General features: G+C 42.6%; 1 protein-coding gene and 1 non-coding gene across 2 annotated transcripts in view; one reads left to right on the forward strand and one right to left on the reverse strand.

Moving 5' to 3' along the window:
* Positions 1-15962, reverse strand: part of LOC100075062 (glutamyl aminopeptidase) — a 76761-nt gene extending 60799 nt beyond the window's left edge. The window contains exons 1-3 of the mRNA XM_001506563.5: positions 15100-15962; positions 3245-3386; positions 1803-1934 (exon numbers count right to left, since the gene is read on the reverse strand). Of these exons, the coding sequence (XP_001506613.3) occupies positions 1803-1934; positions 3245-3386; positions 15100-15710 (885 nt within the window). The 5' untranslated portion in view covers positions 15711-15962. The remainder of the gene's footprint in view (positions 1-1802; positions 1935-3244; positions 3387-15099) is intronic.
* Positions 15963-24212: 8250 nt separating this feature from the next.
* LOC114815714 lies at positions 24213-24350 on the forward strand. Its single transcript, XR_003763517.1, has one exon. It is a non-coding gene; the product is annotated as a small nucleolar RNA SNORA7 (small nucleolar RNA).
* Positions 24351-25172: the final 822 nt, after the last annotated feature.

Here is a 25172-nt window from a genome sequence, read left to right on the forward strand (position 1 = left end):
GAAGCAGCATGGCGTAGTGGAAAGAGCACAGGCCTGGGAGTCAGAAGGTCATGGGTTCTAATCCCGGTTCTGCCACTTGTCTGCTGTGTGACCTTTGACAAGTCACTTCACTTCTCTGGACCTCACTTACCTCATCTATAAAATGGGGATTGAGACTATGAGCCCCACATGGGATAACCTGTCTACCTTGTATCTACCCGTGAGTTTAGAACAGTGCCTGGCACTTAGTAAGCGCTTAACAAATATTATTATTTTTTCATTAAAAAAAAATTATGGTACTTCTTATGCACTTACCATGTACCAAGCACTGTTCTTAGCTCTGGGGCAGATACAAGTTAATCAGGTTGAATACGGTCCCTGTTCCACAAGAGGCTCACACTCTTAATACCCATTTTACAGATGAGGTAACTGAGGCCCAGAGAAGTTAAGTGATTTGTTCAAAGTCACACAGCAGACTTGTCCTTATTTCAATCTAGACAACAGTTTCTTTTTTCTGGTCCAGTTTGCTTCATCCCCAGCATCAGTAGACTTGAACAGTGCCTATTTCTGGTCTAGGCCATAGTAATAATGATAATATAATAATAATCATCATCATATTCATAATCATGGTATTTGTTAAACACTTACTATGTCTCAAGCACTGTTCAAAGCATTAGGATAGATACAAGTTAATAAAGTAGGACACAGTCCCTGTCTCTAAGCGACTCATAGTTTAAGTAGGAGGGAGAACAGGGATGGAATTCCCGCTTTACAGATGAGGAAACTGAGGCAATGAAAAGTTGAATGACTTGCCTAAGGTCACACAGTAGGCAAGTGGCAGAGCCAGGGATAGAACTCAGGTCTCCTGACTCCCAGGCCCATGCTCTTTTTCACCAGGCTGCACGGCTCCAGGGATGAGCAGAGAAGGGAAGAGGGCCTCCACTGATGGTAAGGGCCCTGTGAGTGCAGCTGTTAACTCCTACCTCCTCCTCTTCTTAGGAATTCCACCCATCGCCCAGGGTTCTGACTCCCGCACCCCCCAGGGAGCTGGATGGGATGTGTAGGGATCTCTGTGGCCCACTGTGTAGTAGGTATCTCATCCAGGAGCAGGGTAAACTCCATTTACCCCTCAACGACTCTAAGGACCTAGGGAAGCTAAAGATGTAGTAAAACTCTGAATGGGTGACTAGGAACAGTGTTATCTCACTGCTTTGGCCCCATCCGTGATTTGATTGTAATAATTAATAACAATAGTAATAATAATAATAACTGCGGTATTAAGCACTTACTATGTGCCAGGTACTATACTAAGCACTGTAGTGGATACATGCAAACCGGTTTGGACACAGTCCCTGTCCCACATGGGATTCACAATCTCAATCACCATTTTACAGATGAGGAAACTGAGGCACAGAGAAGGGAAGTGACTTGCCCAAGGTCAAACAACAGACAAGTGGTGGAGCCGGGATTAGAATTCATGACCTTCTGATGCTCAGGCCCGTGTTCTACCCATTACATCATGCTCCTTCATCTAAAAGTAACAGGGAGAACTATGACGGGACTCAAAAATCAATCCGCTCAGAGATGGCCACTCAACCTTTTATCTTTCACCTACATTGACTAAAGGCCAATTTGTATTCAAATTCTCCCTTGGGAGAGCAATGTGCTGAGAAGGAAATTCCTAGCTCTGAAGGCAACTGAATGGAGTGCATCTTGAGGGTGAATTCCTGTTCCCAAGGGAAAAGAAGGATAGTGCAAGAGAAATGACAAATATGACAGAAAATCTACATCGCTTAATGTGAATAGGATCAATATTGACTCACAGGTTTTCCTGAAGATGATTTCCTCTCTATGAAGTCAAACTGATGTACAGCGAAGCATACCAAGTAAGTGCTCATCGGGACTGATTTCTTAAAAACTGTTCTTTTCCAGGCTGCATCAATATCCTCGATTTTCTAAAGGAATTAAAAGACCACATTCTATTTAAAAGGGTGCTCCCCTCTGTTCAGGGCAGGTCAATATCAGGCTGTCATGTGGAATTCAAATACCAACATTATTAGTAAGGAATCCATCTAAGAAACTCTTCTAAGAAACCCCTTCGTTAATTTGTCTGGGCCCAAGCATTTTCTATAACTAGAAAAAGGGTTACCTAGGATTATAGGATATTCTGAATGGGCAAATTTCTCTCCAAACACCCTTCAGGTCATAATTCAAATTGTATTCTATTTCTTTTTTGAGCCCAAGGAGACTAAGCTAAGCTGCCAAGCAAGAGACTTCAGTTATAGGAGAGACCGGGGCCCTCTTTACTACCAGACATGCTGGACTCTGAACTTCGTTGTTTATATTTTTACCCATTGCCTAGTACAATTCTTTGAAGAAATTTAATAAAAATCACTACTACTACAACAACTACTGCTATTATTATTACTACTACTAGCCAGTCAGATGGTAGTCACCTTCTCTCACTCCATGGCTTTCAGGAAAGCATACTGTACCTTAGTTCTATCTTTTTCCCCTTCTCCCTAGTTGTGGGGGTGAACGGCAGTGAGATGGGAAATCTGCTGACAACGTGTGTGACAAAACTCCTCTCCTGTTGGGCCCCTGGGGTCTAATTCACAGGATTACTATCCAAACTGGACCCCATGGTCATCCTAAAAATGGGAGAAACTTATCCAGAAGATGACCATTTTGGTTGCCCGTCCTATTTATTCATCCCATCCCGGCTAAAGCAGATCTAGATTTTCATGGGTCCAGTCGCTGTGGCCCAATTTTTACAGTAGGCTGTTTTACTTTGTGGATGTTCTAGAGGAGAGCACGGTCTGAAGCACAACATGTGCATTTCAAAAACATTGTTTGGCTGCATCAGGAATCATTTGGTTCTGGAAGGCTATGTTCTCGATTGGTTAAAAGCCCACGTTCCTCACAGGATCCATTTTGGGTTGGCAGCTGATTTGTACTTAATCCATTCCCAAGAATCCATTCTGCTCCTCCAAGACCGATTAATGGAAGATTCTCCCACATCCTTTATTTCTTGGGAAGTGTGCAAGAGAGGAAGACCTGCAAATGCAGCCCACGGATAATCAAGACCAAAGGGAATGGATTGTTTTGGAATTCAGTAAGAATTGTTACCACATGGTTACCCTTTCCAACCCTTTTATAGTACAGCATTAAAGAGCTAACACATGCTGTTGCTTTGATTTGAAATGTCCTGACAACTGATAAATAGACTCTCTCCCCATCAGTAGTGTGTTTACAACATACTTACCTCCACTGGCATGTTTGAAAGTGCACTGTATGAAGGTGGGTGGACAATAGATATGTTGTATGTTGCCTTTTTGTTGGGCTCATCAAAACATGGGAAGGATTTTCGTGCGTCTGTTGGCTCATGATCAGTTGCCGCTATGCTCCTTGGAAATAAACCAACAATTAAAGCATGTATTTATTGCCTCTTCTAAAGAGCCTCAGTGTTCCACATCATTTCCCCACTTCAAAATACGTACTATCTCTGTAAATCTTAAGTCATTGCCAAATAGAGCTCAATTGATCAAAATCAATTTTTTTTTTGGGGGGGGATTTCTACTCTTACTTTGAAAATAGGATTATATGAGGAAAAAATCAAATTCTAAAGAAAATACAGCAGTTGAGATTTCACTTTTTAAAGACTGCCATCAAAGTTCTCTCAGGTTGCTAGTATCCACCCCAGTGCTTAAAAGAGTGTCTGGCATATAGTAACTACTTAAATACCATTATTATTATTATTATCATTGTCCTGTAACTAAACACCTATGCATTGGAGGTCAGCAAAGCCTCCAGTAAAACCTTAAAGGATGAGGAAGTTAATGCCAGCAGGCCAGTATCACGGATCTGGGAATAAATACCCATGGAAACTGAAGAACCCAAATTAGAGAGGAAAACTTATTAAGACTGCGGCCTTCCTTCAGAGGAAACAACAGCTGTGTTCTGTCAGTGTGGGAGAGAACATTCCAAGCCACAGTCCCTGGTGACACAATTCCATTGGCTCTTTAGGCTGTATAAGGTACAACTCACAGTTCCAGCTGGAAAATGAAGATGGGATCAAGGTAGATAGGTCTGATTTTCTTTAGAGCTTTGAGTGGGAATAATTGACCATCAAGGAATTCTTTTTGTCCAAGGAATTTTTTCCAACTCCTTTAGGAAGAGCAGGTCATTCAGCCACGATCTTGCTGGGCATATACATTTGAAACCGAGAGTTAAAATTAACTTTTACAAGTGTTCATGTGGTTTTGTTCCTGAATAATTATTTAAAAATACCTGAATGCATTCCCAGCCTTTTCTGGCAAGAGCGTGCCAGCTCACCAGGAATGTAGAACTCCACTTACAGGAAACATAAATGAAAATATTCCAAAAGATGAGGCAGAAAGGAAAAAGGAGTTACCAAATTTGTGCTTACCTAGGAGTTTAATTCAGAGATTTATCTGAATGCTGGGAGAAATCAGAGGTTCAGTTGCCCATGTAGCAACCTTGATATTCCCCCATTGCCTGCCCTGCAGAAGATCTGTGCTACTAATGAGATGAACAGTCACCTGACTGTCACCTGGGACCCTTTTCACTAAGGAGTAGGAACTGGCAACCTTGTTTATCCACTTCTGGAAAGCTGACAGGCTCAAAGTCCATCTGGTTTCAAGAAGATGAGGAAAAACTTTGGTGCCAGGACTCAGCCACAGCGGGTGGTCTAGGAGTGTCCCTGAAACTCCCCTTGCTCAGAGCTTGGTGTTAAATTGGCCCTCACAATATAACAATAATAATAATGATGATGATATTTGTTAAGTGCTTACTATGTGCCAGGCACTGTACTAAACGCTAGGGTGGATACAAGTAAGTTAGGTTGGACACAGTCCTTGTCCCATGTGGGGCTCACAGTCTCAATCCCCATTTTACAGATGAGGTAACTGAGGCACAGAGAAGTTAAATAACTTGCCCAAGGTCACACAGCAGACAAGGAGTGGAGCCACGATCAGAACCCATGACCTTCTGACTCTCAGGTCCGTGCTCTATCCACTATGCCATGCTGTTTCTCTATTATGGATCTACCAAATTGCAAATTGCAAACTCCTTGAGGGCACGGATTATATCTACTAAGTCTAGTGGTACTCTCTCAAGTGCTTAGCACAGCGCTCTACACAAAGTTGAGTGCTCGATAAATACCCTTGATTGATTGACTAATCCCCAATTTCCCCTTTCTGTGAAAGCTTAGGGCCTCAAAGGAAGGAAATTTTTAAGGGAGAGAGGAGGAAAAACTGGGTTGTAAGTTTTCATAGATTAACTTGGGCCTTAGACCAGTCCTCCATCCATTAAAGCCCAACAGGGTTGGTTCAGGGGTCCAAATTTACCTCTGCACATCTGCACCCTGATTTCCCCCTCCCTGAAAAGCTGATGGCTTGTTTTCATTTCAGGGACCGGGGAAGGAAGATCAGCAGGCTCATTTTACAGAGACGATGTGACATCTGGTCCAACTCCCAGAGGAGTGTCCAGAGATGGTCCTTATTGGTGGTCTGACTGTCCATGAGGAAAGGGAGAGTGGAGTGTAGATGCACCAGAGGAATGAAAATGAGTGAAGGATGGCTTTAGTATCTTGAATGTTCAGGATGGAACTTAAAGAGGCAGTAGTCTCATAGGCATCTTTGTGTGTGGTTTCCAATTGTCCGGGGAGCGGGCATGATCCGAAGCAGATGCCCAAGAGTGCTGTTGTCAGCCATTTTGCTCCCGACACCAACACTTTCATTAGTTTGTCCATACTCTGGGGCCATCAGGCCTTCAGTGGTGTGTCGGGGGGTGGGGAGGCCGCTATAGTTAAATGTATAGTTTAACATAGCATAGTGATTGAGTACAAACTCTTGCACACAACCTGTTTTCCTTCCTTCTCTTTGTAAATCATTTTTTGTATCTGTCCCTCCATATTAAACTGTATTATGCCCGTTGAAGACAGAGATTAAGCAATTGATAAACAAATACTATTGATTGACTGGAATGGCAAAACCTGAAATGCTTTCAATCAGGATGACGTGATGACATTGGCAGGGGGGCTCAGAGATAGAATAATAATAATTGTGGTGTGGTTAAGCACTTAGTACTGTGGGGGAGATACAAGATCATCAGGTTTCACTTAGGACTGGTAGTCTAAGTAGGTGGGAGAACAGGCATTGAATCCCATTTTGCAGATGAGGGAACTGAAAAGTTAAGTGACTTGTCTAAGATCACACAGCAGGCAATTGGCAGATTTGGGATTAAAACCCAAGACCTCGGATTTACAGAACTACACTCTTTCTACTGAGCCACGCTGAAACTAGCAGGGCTTGCCTCCATTAATGCTTGCTTCCTTCTCACCACTCCCTTCAGTGCGTGTTAGCTAGAACTGAACATCAGCATTTCCCCAAGAGGCATCATGAGTAGAGCCGAACTTCCCACTTTAAAATCCACTTAGGCAAAGCACAATGGCCTTGCTGTAGCTCTTTAATTAAGTGCATGTGTTCCTGGGGCCAGAATTGTGTCTTTAAATGTATTCCAGACTGTATATTTCACATTAAACCTGTGCCCAATGATCAACCATGATGGATGGAAGAGTTCTGTACACATAAACTTTCAGGTCATGTGGAAAATGCTGAGCACTTTTAGACAGAATTTCTAAAACTACTTGAGCTGTATTATATTGGCATTTCTCTCCTAGTTAAAATGATGCATCACACATTTTAGCTCTACAGAAACCCAATCACCTTCATTGACAACCGATTTTTAAATGTTTCTATTGAGTTGGCTCTTTGGTAATTTTTCTATACTGAAGCAATTAAGGTTACATGATGGTGTTTTTACTATGAGTCCCGTTAGCCAACTTTCCATCATTCAAGAGCTGGATATTCCGACTTCTTGCTTCCCCTTCACCCTCCCTGCTTTCTGTCTGTTGCCCATTTCAATGTTTGTTAGTACCTTTACCAGAGGTTTGGGGAGCAAAGATAGTAGGTGAAACTTAAATTGGCCAATAAGCTACTTGTTAGCAGTTCTGGTTGAGGATTTAGTTTTAGCAGATAGGGGAGGAGATAAGGGAGGACAAGAAGTTTCTCCCTTTTGGCTAAAATGAGATTCTGGGAATTATTAGAGGATTTCAATTATCTATGGTATCTCTGTGTAAATAACTGAGAAACTATATAAAGCTTTTTAGTTTTATATTCTTGGCATGGAAAAAGGGACTTTACATTTAAATATTTAAAATAACTTTTGCCTTTTAATGTGTTTTCTTCTACCATATTTGTGCATTTCTTGATAACCTTTTTTCCTTTTTCTTTGTGGTTGTGAGATATTTCACCTTCCAAAAGTATCTTCAGTTCCGAGGACTGTATTATTGCTTGTACATTGGGGAAATCTGGCTGATGTTTTTATTTATCTCTAATGATTTCTTCTCCCCTCTATGTCTTGGATCCCAGATGTCATTTACTCCTCCCACCTCAACTCCATTATGAAATGTTGATTACACTCCAGACAAGCTTGTTCTTGGTGTTTCTGTTACTTTTATTGCCTCAAGTACTGCAGAACTGGCTGAAGTTAGAGCATCTTATTGCAACAAGAAAACGGCATTTGTTTTTTATTTATTGTGAAGAACTGGCACATAGTTCACTCACAAAAGTTTAGTGAACTGGACAATATAACAAGGATGATAGGTAGCTAGCAGTGTTGCCTAGTGGATACAGCATGGACCTGGGGGTCAGAAGGACCTGGGTTCTAATACCACTCCTCCACTTGTCTGCTGTGTGACCTTGGGCAAGTTGCTTCACTTCTCTGTGCCTCCTTTCCCTTATCTGTAAACTGGGGATTCAGACTGTGAACCCCAGTGTGGGACAGGGATTGTGTCCAACCTGATTTGCCTGTATCCCTCCCGGTGCTTAATACAGTGCCTGGCACATAGTAAGTGTGGAACAAATACCATTATTATCATTATTTACTCCACTGGCTTCCTCACTGTGCAAGAGAAGTTGGCTTCAGATACACACCCTAGAAAGTTACGCATATCGAAATAAATCATTCCTGGAGTTCAAAGTAACATTTAACATTATAGTATTATAGAGGTGGGAGGGACTGTGAATGATAATCTGGCCCAGCTCCTGTCTCCAGGAAGGTGGATGATTAAATCATGTGGGACAAATGATGTTTATTACTTTCTGAACTATTTCCAGAGATGGAGCCCGCAGTTTCCTCTGGGAACCCACTCCTGCATTTTATCGGGCTTACAGTCAAGAAACTTTTTTTCATGTAAACCAAACTCTCCTTTCTGCAATTCTTAGTGTTAGTATTAATAATTATAGTAATATAAGTAACTATTAATAATACTAATTGTTAGTGAATAATATTAGTGTTCATGTAATAGCATTTATTTCTTCTTGTTTTTCGGGTTGGCATATGGTAAGTGCTTAGAGAAGGAGCAGCATGGCTTAGTGGAAAAAACATGGACCTGGGGAGTAACAGGACCTGGGTTCTAATCCCACTCTACCGTACGCCTGCAATACAACCTTGGGCAAGGCACTTAACTTCTCTATTCTTTGGGTAGCTCATCTGTAAAATGGGGATTCAATACTTGCTCTCCCTCCTAATTAGATCGTGAGCCCTGGGTGGGATAGGGATTGTGCCCATATTGATCATTCTGTTTCTTCCCCAGAGTTTAGAACAACGTTTGACAAATACCACAGTTATTAAATACCATACAGAGGAAAAACTGGTCAATATCTCCCATGTATATTTGAAAATAGTTAATCATTCTTTCCTTTTCCTTTTACCTTCTCTTTTCTATTAAACAACTCTAATTCCCTTGATGTTTTCTCATAGGATCTAATGTCCATTCTTTAAAATGTCAGCTAGTTACTTTCCTCTGAACCTATGCAATTTCAAGTCCTTTTTCATGTGCAGTGAGCAGTTCAACACTCTAAAACGTATATGATCAAGGTAGGAAACAGTGAAGGAATTACATCTGGGTTTTGCTGTTAATATGCCCCTGTATCAGGTTGACTTCTGAATCAGTACTGCATTACCAGTTTGTGTTTTCCTTTCCTTTTCCTGCGGTGTCTGTGCTTAACCAGTCTTTCCTTATCCACTATTAGTGCTTTGGTTTGGCCTAAGTATTCTCCTTGCATGTATTTCTCATTCTGTTTTTGCAGGATCATTTGCTAAATTATCCAGGTCTTTGTCTTCCAAAGCGATAGTGCTCCGATACAATTTTGTGTCACCTGCAAGTGAGAATACTCTTTGTTCTTTTCCTTGGGCCATTAAATATTGTGATCTCTTCTTAGCAAAAACTAAGGCTTCATATGTGTTTGGGCAAGCACTTTTTAAAATTTACAGTAACTGTCCTATAGAAAAAAACATTTTGGTTCTAATCTATGGGTAACTATCCTATTGGCAACATAGGCTTATTGGTGTTGAAGGTGTTGTGCAGGTCTGCTGTTTGACCTTGGGCAAGTCACTTCACTTGCCAGGGCCTCAGTTCCCTCATCTGTAAAATGGAGATTGAAACTGTGAGCCCCATGTGGGACAGGGACTGTGTCCTACCCGATATCTTTATATTCAACCCAGCACTTAGTACCCCTTTCCCTCTCCTCCTCCCCCTCTCCCTTCCCACCCCCTCAGCACTGTACTCATCTGCTCAACTGCATATATCTTCATCACCCTATTTATTTTGTTTATTTTGTTTAATGAGATGTACATCACCCTGATTCTATTTATTTGCCATTGTTTTTATGAAATGTTCTTCCCCTTGACTCTATTTATTGCCATTGTTCTCGTCTGCCTGTCTCCCCCGATTAGACCGTAAGCCCGTCAAAGGGCAGGCACTGTCTCTATCTGTTGCTGATTTGTACATTCCAAGCGCTTAGTACAGTGCTCTGCACATAGTAAGTGCTCAAGAAATACTATTGAATGAATGAATGAATGGATCACTAGTTTTCCTGAGTAGACTCAAGGAACTCTGATGTTTGTCTGTCCCCACAGCTGTCAGATAGATTGAAGGTCCCCCGAGACCCAAACCCTTTTTCCCTACCTTCTCCTCAATAGTCTCAGCATCCATAGCCTAGAGGAAAGTGCAAAGCCTACCACCAGCAACTACAGGCAGAAGTGGCTGAATGAGTAATCTCTCAGCCGATTAGGAGACTCCTTAAAGGCAGCAATTTCAGGGGAAACCCCTCCACCTTTAATATAAGCTCATCCTACCACTTTTCAGACAGGTCACGCCAAAGACTAAAGAAAAGAACTAAGTGTGAATCCTCCTAATGAGTCAGGCATCATTAGTGTTTGTTTTTAAGGTATTTGTTAAGCACTTAGTATGTGCCAGGCACTAAGTGCTGGGATAGTCAGCTTCAACTACCACCTCTTTGCAGGTGATACCCAAATCTCCATCTCCATCCCTGATCTCTCTCCAGTCTCGCATCTTCTCTTGCCGTCAAGAAATCTCTACTTGGATGTCCTCCCGTCAAGTCAAATTTAACATGTCCAAAACAGATCTCCTGATCTTCCCACCCAAACCCTGTCCTCCCCTTGACTTTCCCATCACTATAGGCGGCACCACCATCCTTCCGGTCTCGCGAGTCTGTAACCTTGGTGTTATTCTTGACTCCTCTCTTTCATTCAACCCACATATTCAATCCATCACTAAATCCTGTCGGTCCCACCTTCACAACATAGCTACAGATCCTCTCCATCCAAACTGCTATCACATTAATACAATCACTCATCCTATCCCACTTGGATTATGCATCAGCCTCCCTGCTGACCTTCCGGCCTCCTGCCCCTCCATACTTCACTCTGCTGCCCCAGATCATTTTTTTACAAATATGTTCAGGACATGTCACCCATCTCCTCAAGAACCTCCAGTGGTTGCCTATACAACTCCACATCAAGCAAAAACTCTTCACCATTGGCTTTAAAGCACTCCACTGCCTGGTCCCCTCCTACCTCACCTCGCTTCTCTCCTTTTACAACCCAGCCCACACACTTCATTCCTCTAGGGCTAACCTTCTCACAGTGCCTTGATCTTGCCTATCTCACCGCCGAGGGACCCCTAACCCACATCCTCTCTCTGGCCTGGAACGCCTTCCCTCCTCAGATCTGACAATTACCCTCCCGCCATTCAAAGCCTTATTGAAGGCACATCTCCTCCAAGAGGCTTTCCCAGACTAAGCCCCACCTCTCCTCACCTCCCTCTCCCTTCTGTGTCACCCTAACTTGCTTCCTGTCCTCTTCCTCCCTCCCAGCCCCACAGCACTTATGTACATAACTGTAATTTTATTTATTTATACTGATGTTTGCCTCCCAGGCTCTAGATTGTAAATTCATCGTGGGTAGGGAATATATCTGTTTATTGTTATACTGTACTCTCCCAACTGCTTAATACAGTGCTGTGCATACAGTAAGCACTCAAATACAACTGAACGAATGAAAACAAGCTAATCAGGTTGGACATAGTTAATGTCCCACATGGGGACTGCAATCTAAATCCCTATTTTACAGATGAGGGAACAGAGGCACAGAGAAATGAAGTGACTTGCCCAAGGTTACACAACAGACAAGTAGCAGAATGGGGATTACAACCCAAGTCCTTCTGACTTCCGGGCCTGTGCTCTATCCACTAGGCCACACTGCTTCTGGAGTTTTTCTCCAGGCTACCAATTCTAAGTATGGTTCATATGGTCTGTTGTGGCAAATAGGACCCATGTATAATCCAGGAAATATTTCTCGATGCTAACATGGCCCAAGTGTCATAGTTCTGGGAATGTCTGGTTATTGCAGAGGAACTTGACTTCTTTCCCGGCCTATCTCCGTGCCTGCCAACTCATATTATGTCCCACACATCTTTTCAAAGCCTATCCCCAGAAAATTTAGAGATTAAAAAAATCCTGTTCAGTTAGTGTGAAATTTAGCTCACGAAGGAGTACTGGCATTGGGCTTACTCTTTTAATTACGTACTAAGCCAGAAAACCGACTTAGCCTTCTAATTTCTGCTATAAATTGCAAGTATAATGACAAAATTACCAGTTTCAAGATAGAGTTCTTCCTTTTTATGAAGTTCATGGGCATGAAGCATGCAGTAAGTTAATTATGCAATAACTCTACTGCTCTAATTCAACTCATTCATGCACCTCCATTTGACCACTAGATGGTAAACTCTTGGAGATTTCTTCTTGAACCCCTAAGGCTTGACATGCCAAACTCTGTGATAAGTCTTTTTATTGCCTAAGGATTCCATTCAATCGAAATGAGAGGACCAAGGATGTGACAGAAGATAAAAAAAACCACCACCACCACCAACAAAACAACCCACGGTTACACACAAAGACTGACATGGCTCTGTAGTATTAAATTGCTTAACTGATCACTGAATAAACAAGAGGAAGGATTTGACTCAGACTTGTACTGGAGGGTGAGGAAGTTCTTTTTTTTCTTAAAGTTCTTATTGAAAATCTTGGCTTTTTCTGACTACCACTCTGCTTTTGAAAGAAATGTTGCCTTTCTTTCTCAAACATATATTTGGCTTAGAAAGGATATCTCTGTGCCACAAGGCATTAGAAATAGTTAAAACTGATAAATATATACGCTGAGTGACAGATACTTGTTTGGTTTTTTAGCAGTTTATAGTACTCAATTTCAACTTTGGAATAAATCATGTTAGATACATGCTTAAACTTCCTTGAATATTGCAACTTTAGAAAAAATGATATTTAATTTCAACTGTAAAGACACTGTCTTAATCAAAAAAGCTGTTGAGCATTTTTAAAAAATGATTTTAAAAGGTGTCTTGTCTTATGCTGTCGCGTCATCTCTGACCCATAGTGATGCCATGGAGACATCTCTCCCAGAATGGCCTCCTCCATCTGCAACCATTCTGGTAGTGGATCCATAGAGTTTTCTTAGTAAAAATACAGAGGTAGCTTACTATTGCCTCCTTCTGCACAGTCAACTTGAGTCTCTGCCCTCCACTCTCTCCCATGCTGCTGCTGACCAGCATAAGTGAGTTTTGACTTACAGCAGATTGCCAGCCACTAGCTAGCCACTGCCCAAGCTAAGAATGGAATGGGTAGGCCTCTGCTCGACTCTCCCTCCCGTAGTCAAAACTAGTAGAGTACTAGAAACTCTCCAGGTGTGACCCTGAGAGGGGTTAAGAGGTGCACTGAATTACAAATTTTTTTCCTGCATCTTTGACAAGCACTGGACAGTATCTCTTTTTAAATGCGTTGTCTGATTGTGGCATTGTTCTACATTTATCTTCTAGCTCTTCCCAATGGCCAATGAGGAAGTACATCTTTGAACACTTACAGAAACTTTCTTGTTTCTTCTGTCTCCTCTCCATACCTCCATTTCTTTCTGTTGCTGTGTTTTCCCCTCTTGCCCGCCTTGTGTTTTGGGAGATGGATACTGAATATCATTTATATAAATATCTTCCCCATCAAGAGCCTGGCTACTTTCAACCATTGGTTGGTATTTCCCTGGGTGGTTTGAGGGAAGCCTGGGAATGGAAAATGAACACAGAACCAAGCCAGTGATTTTTCAGTATCTTCCCTTTGCTTCCAGGTCTTAAAAATGAGTTCAACCTAGAGAGAGGGGGATGGGCCACGGCATTTGTAAATCTGGTCTGATCTTTCTGCTGAGACCGCGTGTTGCATTTGTCAGTGGGGACGAAGCAAGGCATTTCCAACAAGACTCCTCGTCCTGGTGTGGATGAGGGGAACACATGGGTCCCTGTCAGTCAGTCAATCGTATTTATTGAGCGCTCACCGTGTACAGAGCGCTCACTACACTAAGCAGTTGGGAGAGTAAGATACAACAATAAACAGACACATTCCCTGCCCATAACAAGCTTACACAGTCTAAAGGATGGAGACTGTGCTTTAATGGTCAAAGTTGTGAGAGCATCAGGGCCACGGGCTGGCTTTCCCTATCCCACACCGACCGACCCTGAGGCCTCAGTAGTGCCAGGAACCAGGCGCACTCTCTGCCGACGGTGGCCAACTGGCAGCCAGGTACACTGCAGCCTGAGTTCCTTGTGCTGCCGACTTGGGCAAGAGCTGGGCCCACATTGAAGCCAAGTCCATTCCTTGAACAATGGTCCAGGTCAGTAGCCCCCATCCCACCAGCTCCCTAAGAAAATAGCAAAGAGCCTCCACTTGGAAATGATTCAAGCCAGATTGAGAGCACCAGAACTCATTTTTTCCCCAGTGGCCCATTCTGGACCGTTCTTCCTTCCTTCCTCCTCTGCTTCCTTCTTAACCTTCACAGCAGCAACTTTCTCAGCAAAGCCACAGTGTCCAAATCAAGAGGAAGATGGCACGAACCTGCCATCTTTGGAATGGGAATTTAACAGTGGCAGGAATGACGGCTAGCTCAGGATTCACTGAGCTTGGGGGCACTGAATGATGTTTCTTTTGCCTGTTTTACCCTTTGAGAGATTTGATATAGAATCACTCTACTTCCCCCACCTCCACACGCACACACACACATATTCGCACTCCAGATCTCAGTTTCTCTCATTGTAAAATGATAATATTACCATACATAATATGATATTAATATAAAATGATCAGATGATAACATGATATGAAATGATATATCTTGAAACGACAGTATTATCTGTGACAGACCCCTCCTAGATGCTTGGTCAAGATCAGTGCAATAAAGTTCAGTGGGAAGATAAAAGGCATGGTATTATTCTAAATATCAATTAACATCTCTGATATCACACACTTGAGAAGAGCATTTCCAAATTCCAAATTCCAAATTCAATGACTTTCGCCAGCAGCTGAGCTAACTTTGGAAATGAGTGACATTTCTGACAAACATCGAAGGGAGGAGAAACTCCCTTATGTTTTTCTAAATTAAAGGCTCTTACTCACTTTTCCTTCTTAAACTGCCCAGCCTGTGCTTTTAAATTTTATGTTCTGTGCTGGAAGTACAGATGGTGCCAGACTGTGTCTCCCTGAAGCAGAGTCAGAACTCAAACCAACAGTCGGAAAATGATCAGACAGATGAAATCACTGGAAAAATGAAAGCGAGGGAGGGATAAAGAGAAAGAAAATAGGGGGAAAAATGTAAAAGCAAATTAAAATGGAAGTTTACTTGGTGGTATTATTCTCGACGTAGGTAGTCCTATAGAAGCCCACGAGGGAGCCGTTCAGCCAGCCCACAAACTTCAGCGTGAGAAGATAGGAACTGGGATCTAGAGTGTCTCTGGCCTCGATCACCACGTACTCCTGCTTTTTGTATTCGAAGCACTTCTCCAGAGCCACAGGCTGCCCGGAGGAGGACCGCAGGGTCGGTCGCTCGGTGACCCTGGTTTCTCGGATGTGAAGCCACAGATGCTTGGTAGCTTGAGACACGTTGATGGAGATAGAGACCGACCCTGTGTAAGTATCACTTTTCATGTCCGTCTGGATCTCCAGATCGTAGTGCACAGGGGTGATATAAGCGGGTAGTCTGAAATCACTCCATTGTCCATTCTCGTCGGTACTAGCCGGACAGGGTCCATTCTCCGGGGGAGGAATCATGGTAGGTGGTGGCGGAGTCTGCCCCGAATCCTCCTCAGTGTTGCACGATCTGGTCAGTCCCACTGAGAGTCCTACTATCAATCCCACAGCAACTACTGTAGCACAGATGATTGCCACATGCTTGATCCTTATGCAGTACCTTCCCGAATCTTTTTCCTCGAAATCCATATCTCTCATTCTCATCCCCGAAGCCAACTTCGAATCATTCGAAAAAGAACAGCTCTGGCTTCACTTAACGCAGACAAACTTCTCTGGACTGACGGTCTGGATCTCGCTTGTCCCTGCTTCCTCACCTCTCTCTCTTCCTACTGCTTCCTCTCTCCTCACATTCCTAACAGGCACTCATTAATGAATGCTGCTAGACCGGAGGGAAAAAGTGGCCAAACGAGAGGAGTGGAGCTGTAGGGGAGGACAGTGGAGTCTGACAAAGAAGAACATTGTTATGACTCTACTTATAAGCAATATATCCCCCTACCCCTCCTGCTCCGGGCTGAGTTAAATATAAAACAGTGCTATGTTTATCAGCAATTGGGAGATGATCATATGCCAAAGTACTGTCAGCAGCTTTCAGAGAGAGAGAGAGTGAATGTGAGTTCACGGATAGAGGTGTAATTGCATTAGAAAACTCGACCTTTGTCTCCATCTCAAACTCTTTGTCCCATTGTGCTTTTTTACCAGGAACGATGCCCTTAAAGTTTACACTTCATTCAGACCTTGAACCAAAAATGTCTTTAGAGACTGAACATAAAAGTCTTCAGCTTTTGAGTCTGACTCTCTCCAGAAGCTGAATCTCTCCCTTTTCCTCAGTAAGATTTGGAAATTCATGATCTAGGATCATGATGGACAGGAGTCCCTCCCCCCTCCTACCCCCCGCCCCCCCCCGGCTCAAATAACTCAGGGTCAGGTGGTTAGGGAATGGAATTAGGCAGAGCACAGTGTGAGGGTGGGGAGTGAGAGTCAGGGAGATGGTGGGGGAAAGAATGAATAACAGCAGAGTTAATTTTCTTTTTATTTTTGGATAATCGGAAACATTTCTGTTATTTTCACTCAAACATACTTCTGGGGAAAAATAATAACTGTAGAAGAAGGGCGATTTTTTTCCCAAGGGAAAAACCTTCTTGCTTTTTACAGTTTCCAAATTTCGAAGCTCCTCAACCATGCTGAGGTTTGAGTTAGTTTACGTTTGGCAAAATGCAGCTTCCTGATCTTTAGCAAAAACATGCCTGTGAAAAAGACATCCTGAGGCAAGCCTGGATGTTTAGTAGCTCATAAAAATAAGGAACAAATTGAAGAGGGACTTAAATTTACCTTAAAGTGCCCGATGACTAAATAACAAAAAAGGCACTTGGAAACAATGTACTGAAGAAATCTCCAACCCCAAAGCATTTGAAGAATAGTTCGGAATAAGTGGGGTTTGCCCACCCAAAACACATATAACAACTTTTTTAGTTTCAGCCATTTCTGCTATAAAATATCACATGTCTTACTGGACAAATACCACATTTTTACACCACTGGGGAAAGACCAGAAATACAAACCTGTGTTGCTGAGGCCAGCACCATTGATGGTACTGATGAGATCACCTGGGCCCAGTAATAATAATAACAACCACAATAATAAAAGAGTAACAGAGTGACCTAGTGGATAGTGCACCGGTCTTGGAGTCAGAAGGATCTGAGCTCTAATCCTGAATCTGCCACTTGTCAGCTGTGTGACCTTGGGCAAATCACTTAACTTCTCTGGGCCTCAGTTACCTCGTATATCAAATGGGGATTAATACTGTGAGCCCCATGTGGGACATGGACTATGTCCAATCCGATTACCTTGTATCTACCTCAGAGTTTAGTACAGTGCCTGGCACCTAGTGAGTTAACAAATACCATAAAAAAGTAATAATAACTATGGTACGTATTAAGAGCTTACTATGTCTCAAAAACTGCTGTAAGTGCTGGGGTGGATACAAGATAATCAGGTTGGACATACTCCTTGTACCGCATGGGGCTCCCAGACCAAGTAGGAGGGAGTAGGATATAATAATCCCCATTTTGTAGCTGAGGAAACTGAGGCACAGGGCGCTTAAGCGACTTGCCCAAGGTCACACAGGAGATGAGTGGCCATAATGATGGTGAGGATTATACCCTTAAAAAAATCAGTCTCTTAGAATGATTTCAAAGGGGGTTGTTGAACTCCAGAGCTGGGCTGGATTCCATGGTTATACTGTGAGAAGGCTGTGGCAGATAAAACGTAAACCACTGCATAAAAAGGAGAAATGCCCGAGCCAAGGTGAAACGGCTTTTCTATAAATGGTGCAATCGTGGCTTCAGTAAGTCAACTGAATTAAGAATCTCAAGGGCACAGAAATTCAACAGGAGAAGGAGAAACATTCTTCAAGATAACATACATAGACTCTCTATCCCATTCTGGTCTTAGAATTTTGAAAACCTTCATGGGAAGGACAGAAGCCGCAGTCACCAGACTCGATCTTTTGCCAGCCTGGACGCCTCCCCTCCTTCCCCTCCTGCCAGCTCTCGGGAAAACATCGTTTCCCACCTGATGCTCCCGTGCAACATCAGAATGTTGGGAAGACTGAGAAGCAGCGTGGCATAGTAGCTAGAGCACGGGCCTGGGAGTCAGAAGTGGTGGATTCTAATCCTGTGTGACCTTGGGCAAGTCACCTCACTTCTCTGTGCATCAGTTACCTTATCTGTAAAATAGGGATTGAGACTGTGAGCCCCATGTGTGACAGGGACTCTGTCGAACCCAATTTGCTTGTACCCACCCCTCTGTTTAGTACAGTGCCTAACACATAGTAAGCAATTAACAAATACCATAATTGTCATGATTATTAGTGTCTGCCTCCCCCACCTCTGGGCTGTAAGCTCATTGTGGGCAGGGAATGTTGCCTGCTTATTGTTCAGTTGTACTCTCCCAAGCACTTAGTACAGTGCTCTGCACACAATAAGTGCTCAGTAAATAGGATTGACTGATTCAATCCTCCCCATGATGTTCCCATCCCTATAGACAGCACCACCATCTTCCCTGTCTCACAAGCCCATAACTTTGGCATTATCCTCAACTCATCTCTTTCATTCAGCCCACATATTCAACCGGTCACCAAATCCGGCTGGTTCAATCTTCATAATATTGCTGAAATCCACCTTTTCCTCTCCATCCAAACTGCTACCATGTTAATCCAAGCATTTATAATGTCCCACTTTAATTACTGTATCAGCCTTCTTGGTGATCTCCCTGCCTGTCCCTCCCTCCTGTCTCTCCCCACGCTAGGTCATACTTCTTTCTGCTGCCGAGATCATGTTTCTACAAAAAACATTCAGTCCATCTTTCCCTACTCCTCAAGAAACTCCACTGGTTGCACATCCACCTCCACCTCCACAGAAACTTCTTACCTTTGACTTTAAATCACTCAGTCACCTTTCCGCATCCTACTTTACCTCTCTGCTTTCCTACTACAACCCAGCCCATACACTTTGATCCTTTAATGCCAACCTATACCTCGATCTCATCTCGATCTCACCTATTTTGCCTCTGACCTCTCACCCACGTCCTGCCTCTGTCCTGGAACATCTTCACATCTTCATATCCTCACCTTCTAAACCTTATTAAAAGCACATCTCCTCCAAGAGGCTTTCCCTGCCTAAGCCCTCATTTCTTCTTCACCCACTCCCTTCAGTGTCACCCCTTGCACTTGGATTTGCACCCTATGTTCACCCCTCCCTCGGCCTCATAGCATTTATGTACAGAACTGAAATGCATTTATTTATATTAATGTCTGTCTCCCCCTCTAGATTACGTGGCAGCCCTAAGAAGTAGAGTGAGCAAGGAGATCTTTCTCTCCCCATCTCTTCAGAGGTGAATCAGAAAGTGAGGTTTTGCCTCTACTTACCCCTTAGTGGTAGTGCAATCCCTCACACTTAAATTTGTTCGAACAACCTGTGCTACAGTGAAACATCACCCATCACTGTAATTGTAATCCTTGGAAACCGCTGACATTTATGACCTTACTTCTTCTACTCTCCAAAGCACTTAGTATAATGCTCTACACATAGTAAATGCTCAATAATATGATTGAACTATTGAGTCAATGGGGAATATATTGGGTTCTTGAGCTCTCATTTTTTCATATATCTATAAAAACAACATTTTGACAAATATTAAGTAAGATACTTAAACTGCAGGTTGAGAAACATCTTATTAAATGATCTCCCTCCTCACTATTGGCTTCAAAGCTCTCCATCACCTTGTCCCCTCCTACCTCATCTTCTTTCTCTACTTCTACTGCCCAGCCCGCACAGTCCGTTCCTCTGCCGCTAACCTCCTCACTGTGCCCGTGTCCTACCTCTGGCCTGGAATGCTCTCCCTCCTCACATCCACCAAACTAGCACACTTCCCCGCTTCAAAGCCCTACTGAACGTTCACTTCCTCCAGGAGGCCTTCCTAGACTGAGCCCCTCTTTTCCTCTGCTCATCCCGCCCTCCCCATCACCCCTTCTCCCTTTCTCGGCTCTACCTCCCCTCCCTGCCCCACAGCACTTGTGCATATGTGCACATATTTATTATTCTATTAATTTTATTAATGATGTGTATATATCTATAATTCTATTTACTTACGTTGATGCTATTGATTCCTGTCCTCATGCTTTGTTTTGTTTTGTTGTCTGTCCCCCCCGGCCCTTCTAGACTGTGAGCCCGATGGGTAGGGGTTGTCTCTATTTCTTGCCGAATTGTACTTTCCAAGTGCTTAGTACAGTGCTCTGCACACAGTAAGTGCTCCATAAATATGAATGAATGAATGAATCTCCCAACTGCATCCTTTCATCTTTTTTCACTCACCATCCTCCCACCCCCTCAATTATTCCCTAACTCCCAGGTATATCCTCTGTCTGAATCTCCTGAGATGCTACTGCCAGAGCACTTTGAATGCCAAAATTCTTACCAAATGTTCAGGTCCTATAATAATAATAATAATTTTGGTATTTGTTAAGCATCTACTGTGTGTCAGGCACTGTACTAAGCGCTTGGGCCCCCAGGTAGGTAGAAGACGGACCCATCTCCACTCCAAGGTTTTCTGAAGCGATAGGAATCAGACTGAAGAATAGGAATCCACAGATGGGGGCCAGTACCTGGGCTTCCAGCCAGCCAGTCCCAAGAACCCACCAGAAAATTAGCATTCAGATTGACCTTTGAGCAATCTTAAATGTGGGTACCTTTCTCCACCTTTCTGAACAGGCTTCATTGTTCCAATATCAATGGATACATTAATTCCAGAGCTAATTTACACTGTAATGAGAACTTTGTTTCACTGGAACTTTAAAACCCTGGCTGAAAAATTACCTGTATTCTTTTCTTTCTTTCTCTTCTTTTTTCTTTTCTTTTTTCTTCCTTTCCTTTCCTTTCCTTTCCTTTCCTTTCCTTTCCTTTCCTTTCCTTTCCTTTCCTTTCCTTTCCTTTCCTTTCCTTTCCTTTCCTTTCCTTTCCTTTCCTTTCCTTTCCTTTCCTTTCCTTTCCTTTCCTTTCCTTTCCTCTTTGCTCTTTTTTCTTTTTTCTTTTCCTTTTTCCTTTCCTTTCCCTTTCCTTTCCTTTCCTTGTCTCATCTCTCTTCTCCTCTTTACTTTTCTTTTTCATTCATTCATTCAATCATATTCACTGAGCACTTACTCTATGCAGAGCACTGTACTAAGTGCTTGGAAAGTACAATTGAGCAATAAAGAGAGACAATCCCTGCCCACACCAGGATCACATTCTAGAAGGGGAAGACAGACATCAAAATAAGTAAGCAGGCAAGTAAACTAAACAGATAAACAAATAAACAGGCTTTTCCTAGGCTCTCTCCACAACTCCCAGGAAGTTTATTTTACACTGAACATTTCAAACTGCTTCTTAACAAGGTGAAACTCTGGGTCTTCTGGGGTTGGGTAAGGGCATGTAAGCAGGCCTCGGGGAATTTATATTTTCTGAAGTTGTTCAGTGGGAGGTTTTACTTATTTTTCTGCTGCCTCTTCAGTGAGCCAGATGCTTGAATTCTTTAAACTACTCACTGGGGAATGGTCAGGTTCCTCATAAAGTTGCATGTACTCTTTCGGGCCAATGAAAGTTTTAGTTTTAGTACGCAAGTAGAATGTGATTAAATGGAGTCCCCGGAGCTTAAAAGAGTTTATACAACTTCCCTTAATTCTCAGTTTACTTTTACAGACTTAAAATGCTGTTTCAGACATGTTCTTTTGGATTATCTGTGATATATGCTTTTCTAGAGGTTATTTCTTCCTATCTACAGAAATGTTCAGTTCTAGTCGGAACTCACATGTATTATAGTAATGGTGATGATGATTAAGCATCACATCTCCTCCAAGAGGCCTTCTCCGAATAAGTCCTCATTTTCCTGGCTCCCTCTCCCTTCTCTATGGCCTAAGAACTTGTATCTGTGCCTTTTGGGAACTTGATATTCACCCCACCCTCAACCTTACAGCACTTATGTATGTATCTTTAAGATATATACTATAAATTATTTATATTAATATCCATATCCCACCCTCTAGACTTTTAAACTCCTTGTGGGGAGGGTAAGTGTCTGCCAACTCTGTTGTAATGTACTCTCCCAAGTGCTGACTTACAATGCTCTGCACATAGTCAGTGTTCAGTAAATACCACTGATTGACTGATGATGATAATGGTAACTGTTAAGTACTCACTATGTGCCAAGCACAGTTCTAAATACTAGGGTAGATACAAGTTAATCAGAGTAGAAACAGTCCCTGTCCCACATGGGGAGTGCAATGTAAGGAGGAGGGAGAACCATTTATTGAATCTCCATTTTACAGATGAGGAAACAGAGGCACAGAGAAGTTAAGTGACTTGTCCAAGGTCACATAGCAGACAATGATGATACTTAAATACTATTCCCCTTAAAGTTAAAGATTGACCTTGTCTTCGCCTCAAGCAATTCACATTCTCAGCTGTCCATTTCTGCCTAAGAAACATCTTGGACCTCCCTAATTATTATTTATGACTCTGGACTGGTTGGTTAAAAAGATATATATGTTATGCTCGTTCACCAGCTGAAATGATTCAAATTGTGTTTGTCTCTTGGAAGTGTAAAGACAAGTATATTTCTTTAACTATGTAATCAAGGCTGTTTATGATTCTTTCTATTGTTTCTTTGGTTTGTGGTCTCTGAGACTTGGCATCTTAGCGTAAAGTGCTCTATAGTGAGTTCTCTAAGGAGCTGTCTTTCTCAATTAGGTTGACAAGTTTGGAGAGAATGCACAAAGTGAGGGAAAATGTAATTCTTGCCATGTATAATAATAACGTCCCCTTTTTAGCCTTTCAATTGTGTTTCTCTGAAAAATGCAAGTCTGAGTTATGTTTTTCTTCTTCACAGCAGATAATTCAGAGCAGGTTGAAAGATTCAGGGATTTTGCTGTAATTGCTTCCTGATCTTCTTCTCCAGAAAATAAATGGCATCCCCCATCCCAAACCTTACCTACATAGTTTCTGTACTGAATGAATAGATGAGATACTGCTTTATTTGTAAAAATATATGGCTCCTGTTCCCTTTATTAGCAACAATTCATACCCTTTATGTCCTCTCCAGATTTGTGTTCATTTTTCATTCGGAGGCTAAAATTAATTGTTTTATAGTTAATGAGAAATATAAATCCAAAGCCCCATAACTCTGTTTCTTGCAGATAGTCACTTCTTTTAACCTCCCAAAGGTTATTTTATAGCTTTGCTTTTCAGCAGTGGCTCTTCCGGTGAACTAACGTTTTGGTATTTTAACATCCACCTTCGAGATGGACCTTTCTTTATGTGCCTTTGTAGGCAGTGGGTCCCAGATTCTTTGGAACATTAGATACTATACCAAACCACTTTTCATATGGCCATAATTACTGTGGTGTCATCTTAGAGTATCTAACTTAGAATTCTGACCTTCGTATTCAAAAAGACTTCCATCCGAGGCTTATGGAAAGAGCACGGGCTTGGGAGTCAGAGGTCATGGGTTCAAATTCCGGTTCCGCCACTTATCAGCTGTGTGACTTTGGGCAAGTCACTTCACTTCTCTGAGCCTCAGTTACCTCATCTGTAAAATGGGGATTAAGACTGTGAGCCCCACGTAGTATAACCTGATTACCTTGTATCTACCCCAGCACTTAGAACAGTGCGTGGCACATAGTAAGTGCTTAACAAATGCCATCATTATTATCCAACTTCATCCTTGGAAAATTTCCTGTTAACTCTTGCATCTGCAACTCATTCATGCCATGAGAATTTTATCATCTGAGCTTAAACGTCTTAAAAAAAAAATCCTGCCGTAAGTTCTAGGTGTGATGGGTAAACTCTCCTGGAGGCTTGTTCTCTAGGAGGTCTTCTACTGAGAGTCTCCACAGCACTAACTTAATTTTGCTTCCTCTAATATTGTGGTACAGTTTAATCACACCCATATTACATTGACTTCTACAGAAATCTCATTATAGAGTTCAAGTACTTTTCTATTATTGCCCTTTCATAGATTTCAGACTCACTGTTTCACCGTGCTACCTTCTCCTTCATCCGCTCCTTGAAAAACATCTTGGTAATACCTGCAACAGAATGTTATGCTGTTGCTAAATTCTTTCACCTAGGCAACATACTGCAGAGAAAAGAGGTAAAAATCAAAATCTAGAAGGCCAGTCCCCTCTCAGGGTCACACCTGGCGAGTTTCCAGTACTCTACCAGTCTCAACTACAGGAGGGAGAGTCAAGCAGAGGCATAGCCATTCCATTCCTAGCTTGGCCAATGGCTAGTGAGTGGAAAGCAATCTGCTACAAGTCAAAATTCATCCATGCAGGGCAGCAGAGGCATGGGAGAGAGTCGAGGGTGCAGACTCACGTTTGCTGCATGGAAGGAGGCAATGGTAAACTTCTTCCGTACTTTTACCAAGAAAACTCTACGGATACACACTATCAGAACCTTTGCAGATGGACAGCGGGGCCTTCTGGGAGAGACGTGTCTCTGGTGTTGCTATGGGTCGGAAATGACTTGACGGCATAAGGCAAGACAAGAAGGCCAATATGTAGTTTGGCAGAGTATGGTACTAATGAGACCTTAAACTTCCAACCAAACTAAGGGCCTACAGGAGATTTGTAAGTAGCATTCAACCTTCTATTAAACTTTGAGATTTGAACAAAACACTTGAACTTACTCACTGTACCTCGATCTCGTCCATCTCACTACTGACCCCTGGCCCACATCCTCCCCCTGACCTGGGATAGATACTGGGATAGATACAAGATAATTGTGTTGGGCACAGTTCCTGTTCCACATGGGGCTCATAGTCTTAATCCCCATTTTATAGATGAGGAAATTGAGGCACCAAGAAGTCGTGACGCTTGCCCAAGGTCACACAGCAGACAAGTGATGGACCGAGATTAGAACCCAGGTTCTTCTGACTCCCAGGCCCGTGCTCTTTCCACTAGACCATGCTGCTTCTATAAATACATAAATACGCATTTGTGTTTTTTCCTGAATAATTTCACATCAGGAAACAATGGGTTACTATTAGTGCATTAAGTTGTGTTGTGGAAAACCAAAGTGAAGGCTCTCTGATGGTAATTTGGTGATCTTCCTGAACTGAATTCCTCGTTTTCCCTCC

Source organism: Ornithorhynchus anatinus, chromosome 12 (genome assembly GCF_004115215.2).
Source record: "Ornithorhynchus anatinus isolate Pmale09 chromosome 12, mOrnAna1.pri.v4, whole genome shotgun sequence".
Taxonomy (NCBI): domain Eukaryota; kingdom Metazoa; phylum Chordata; class Mammalia; order Monotremata; family Ornithorhynchidae; genus Ornithorhynchus; species Ornithorhynchus anatinus.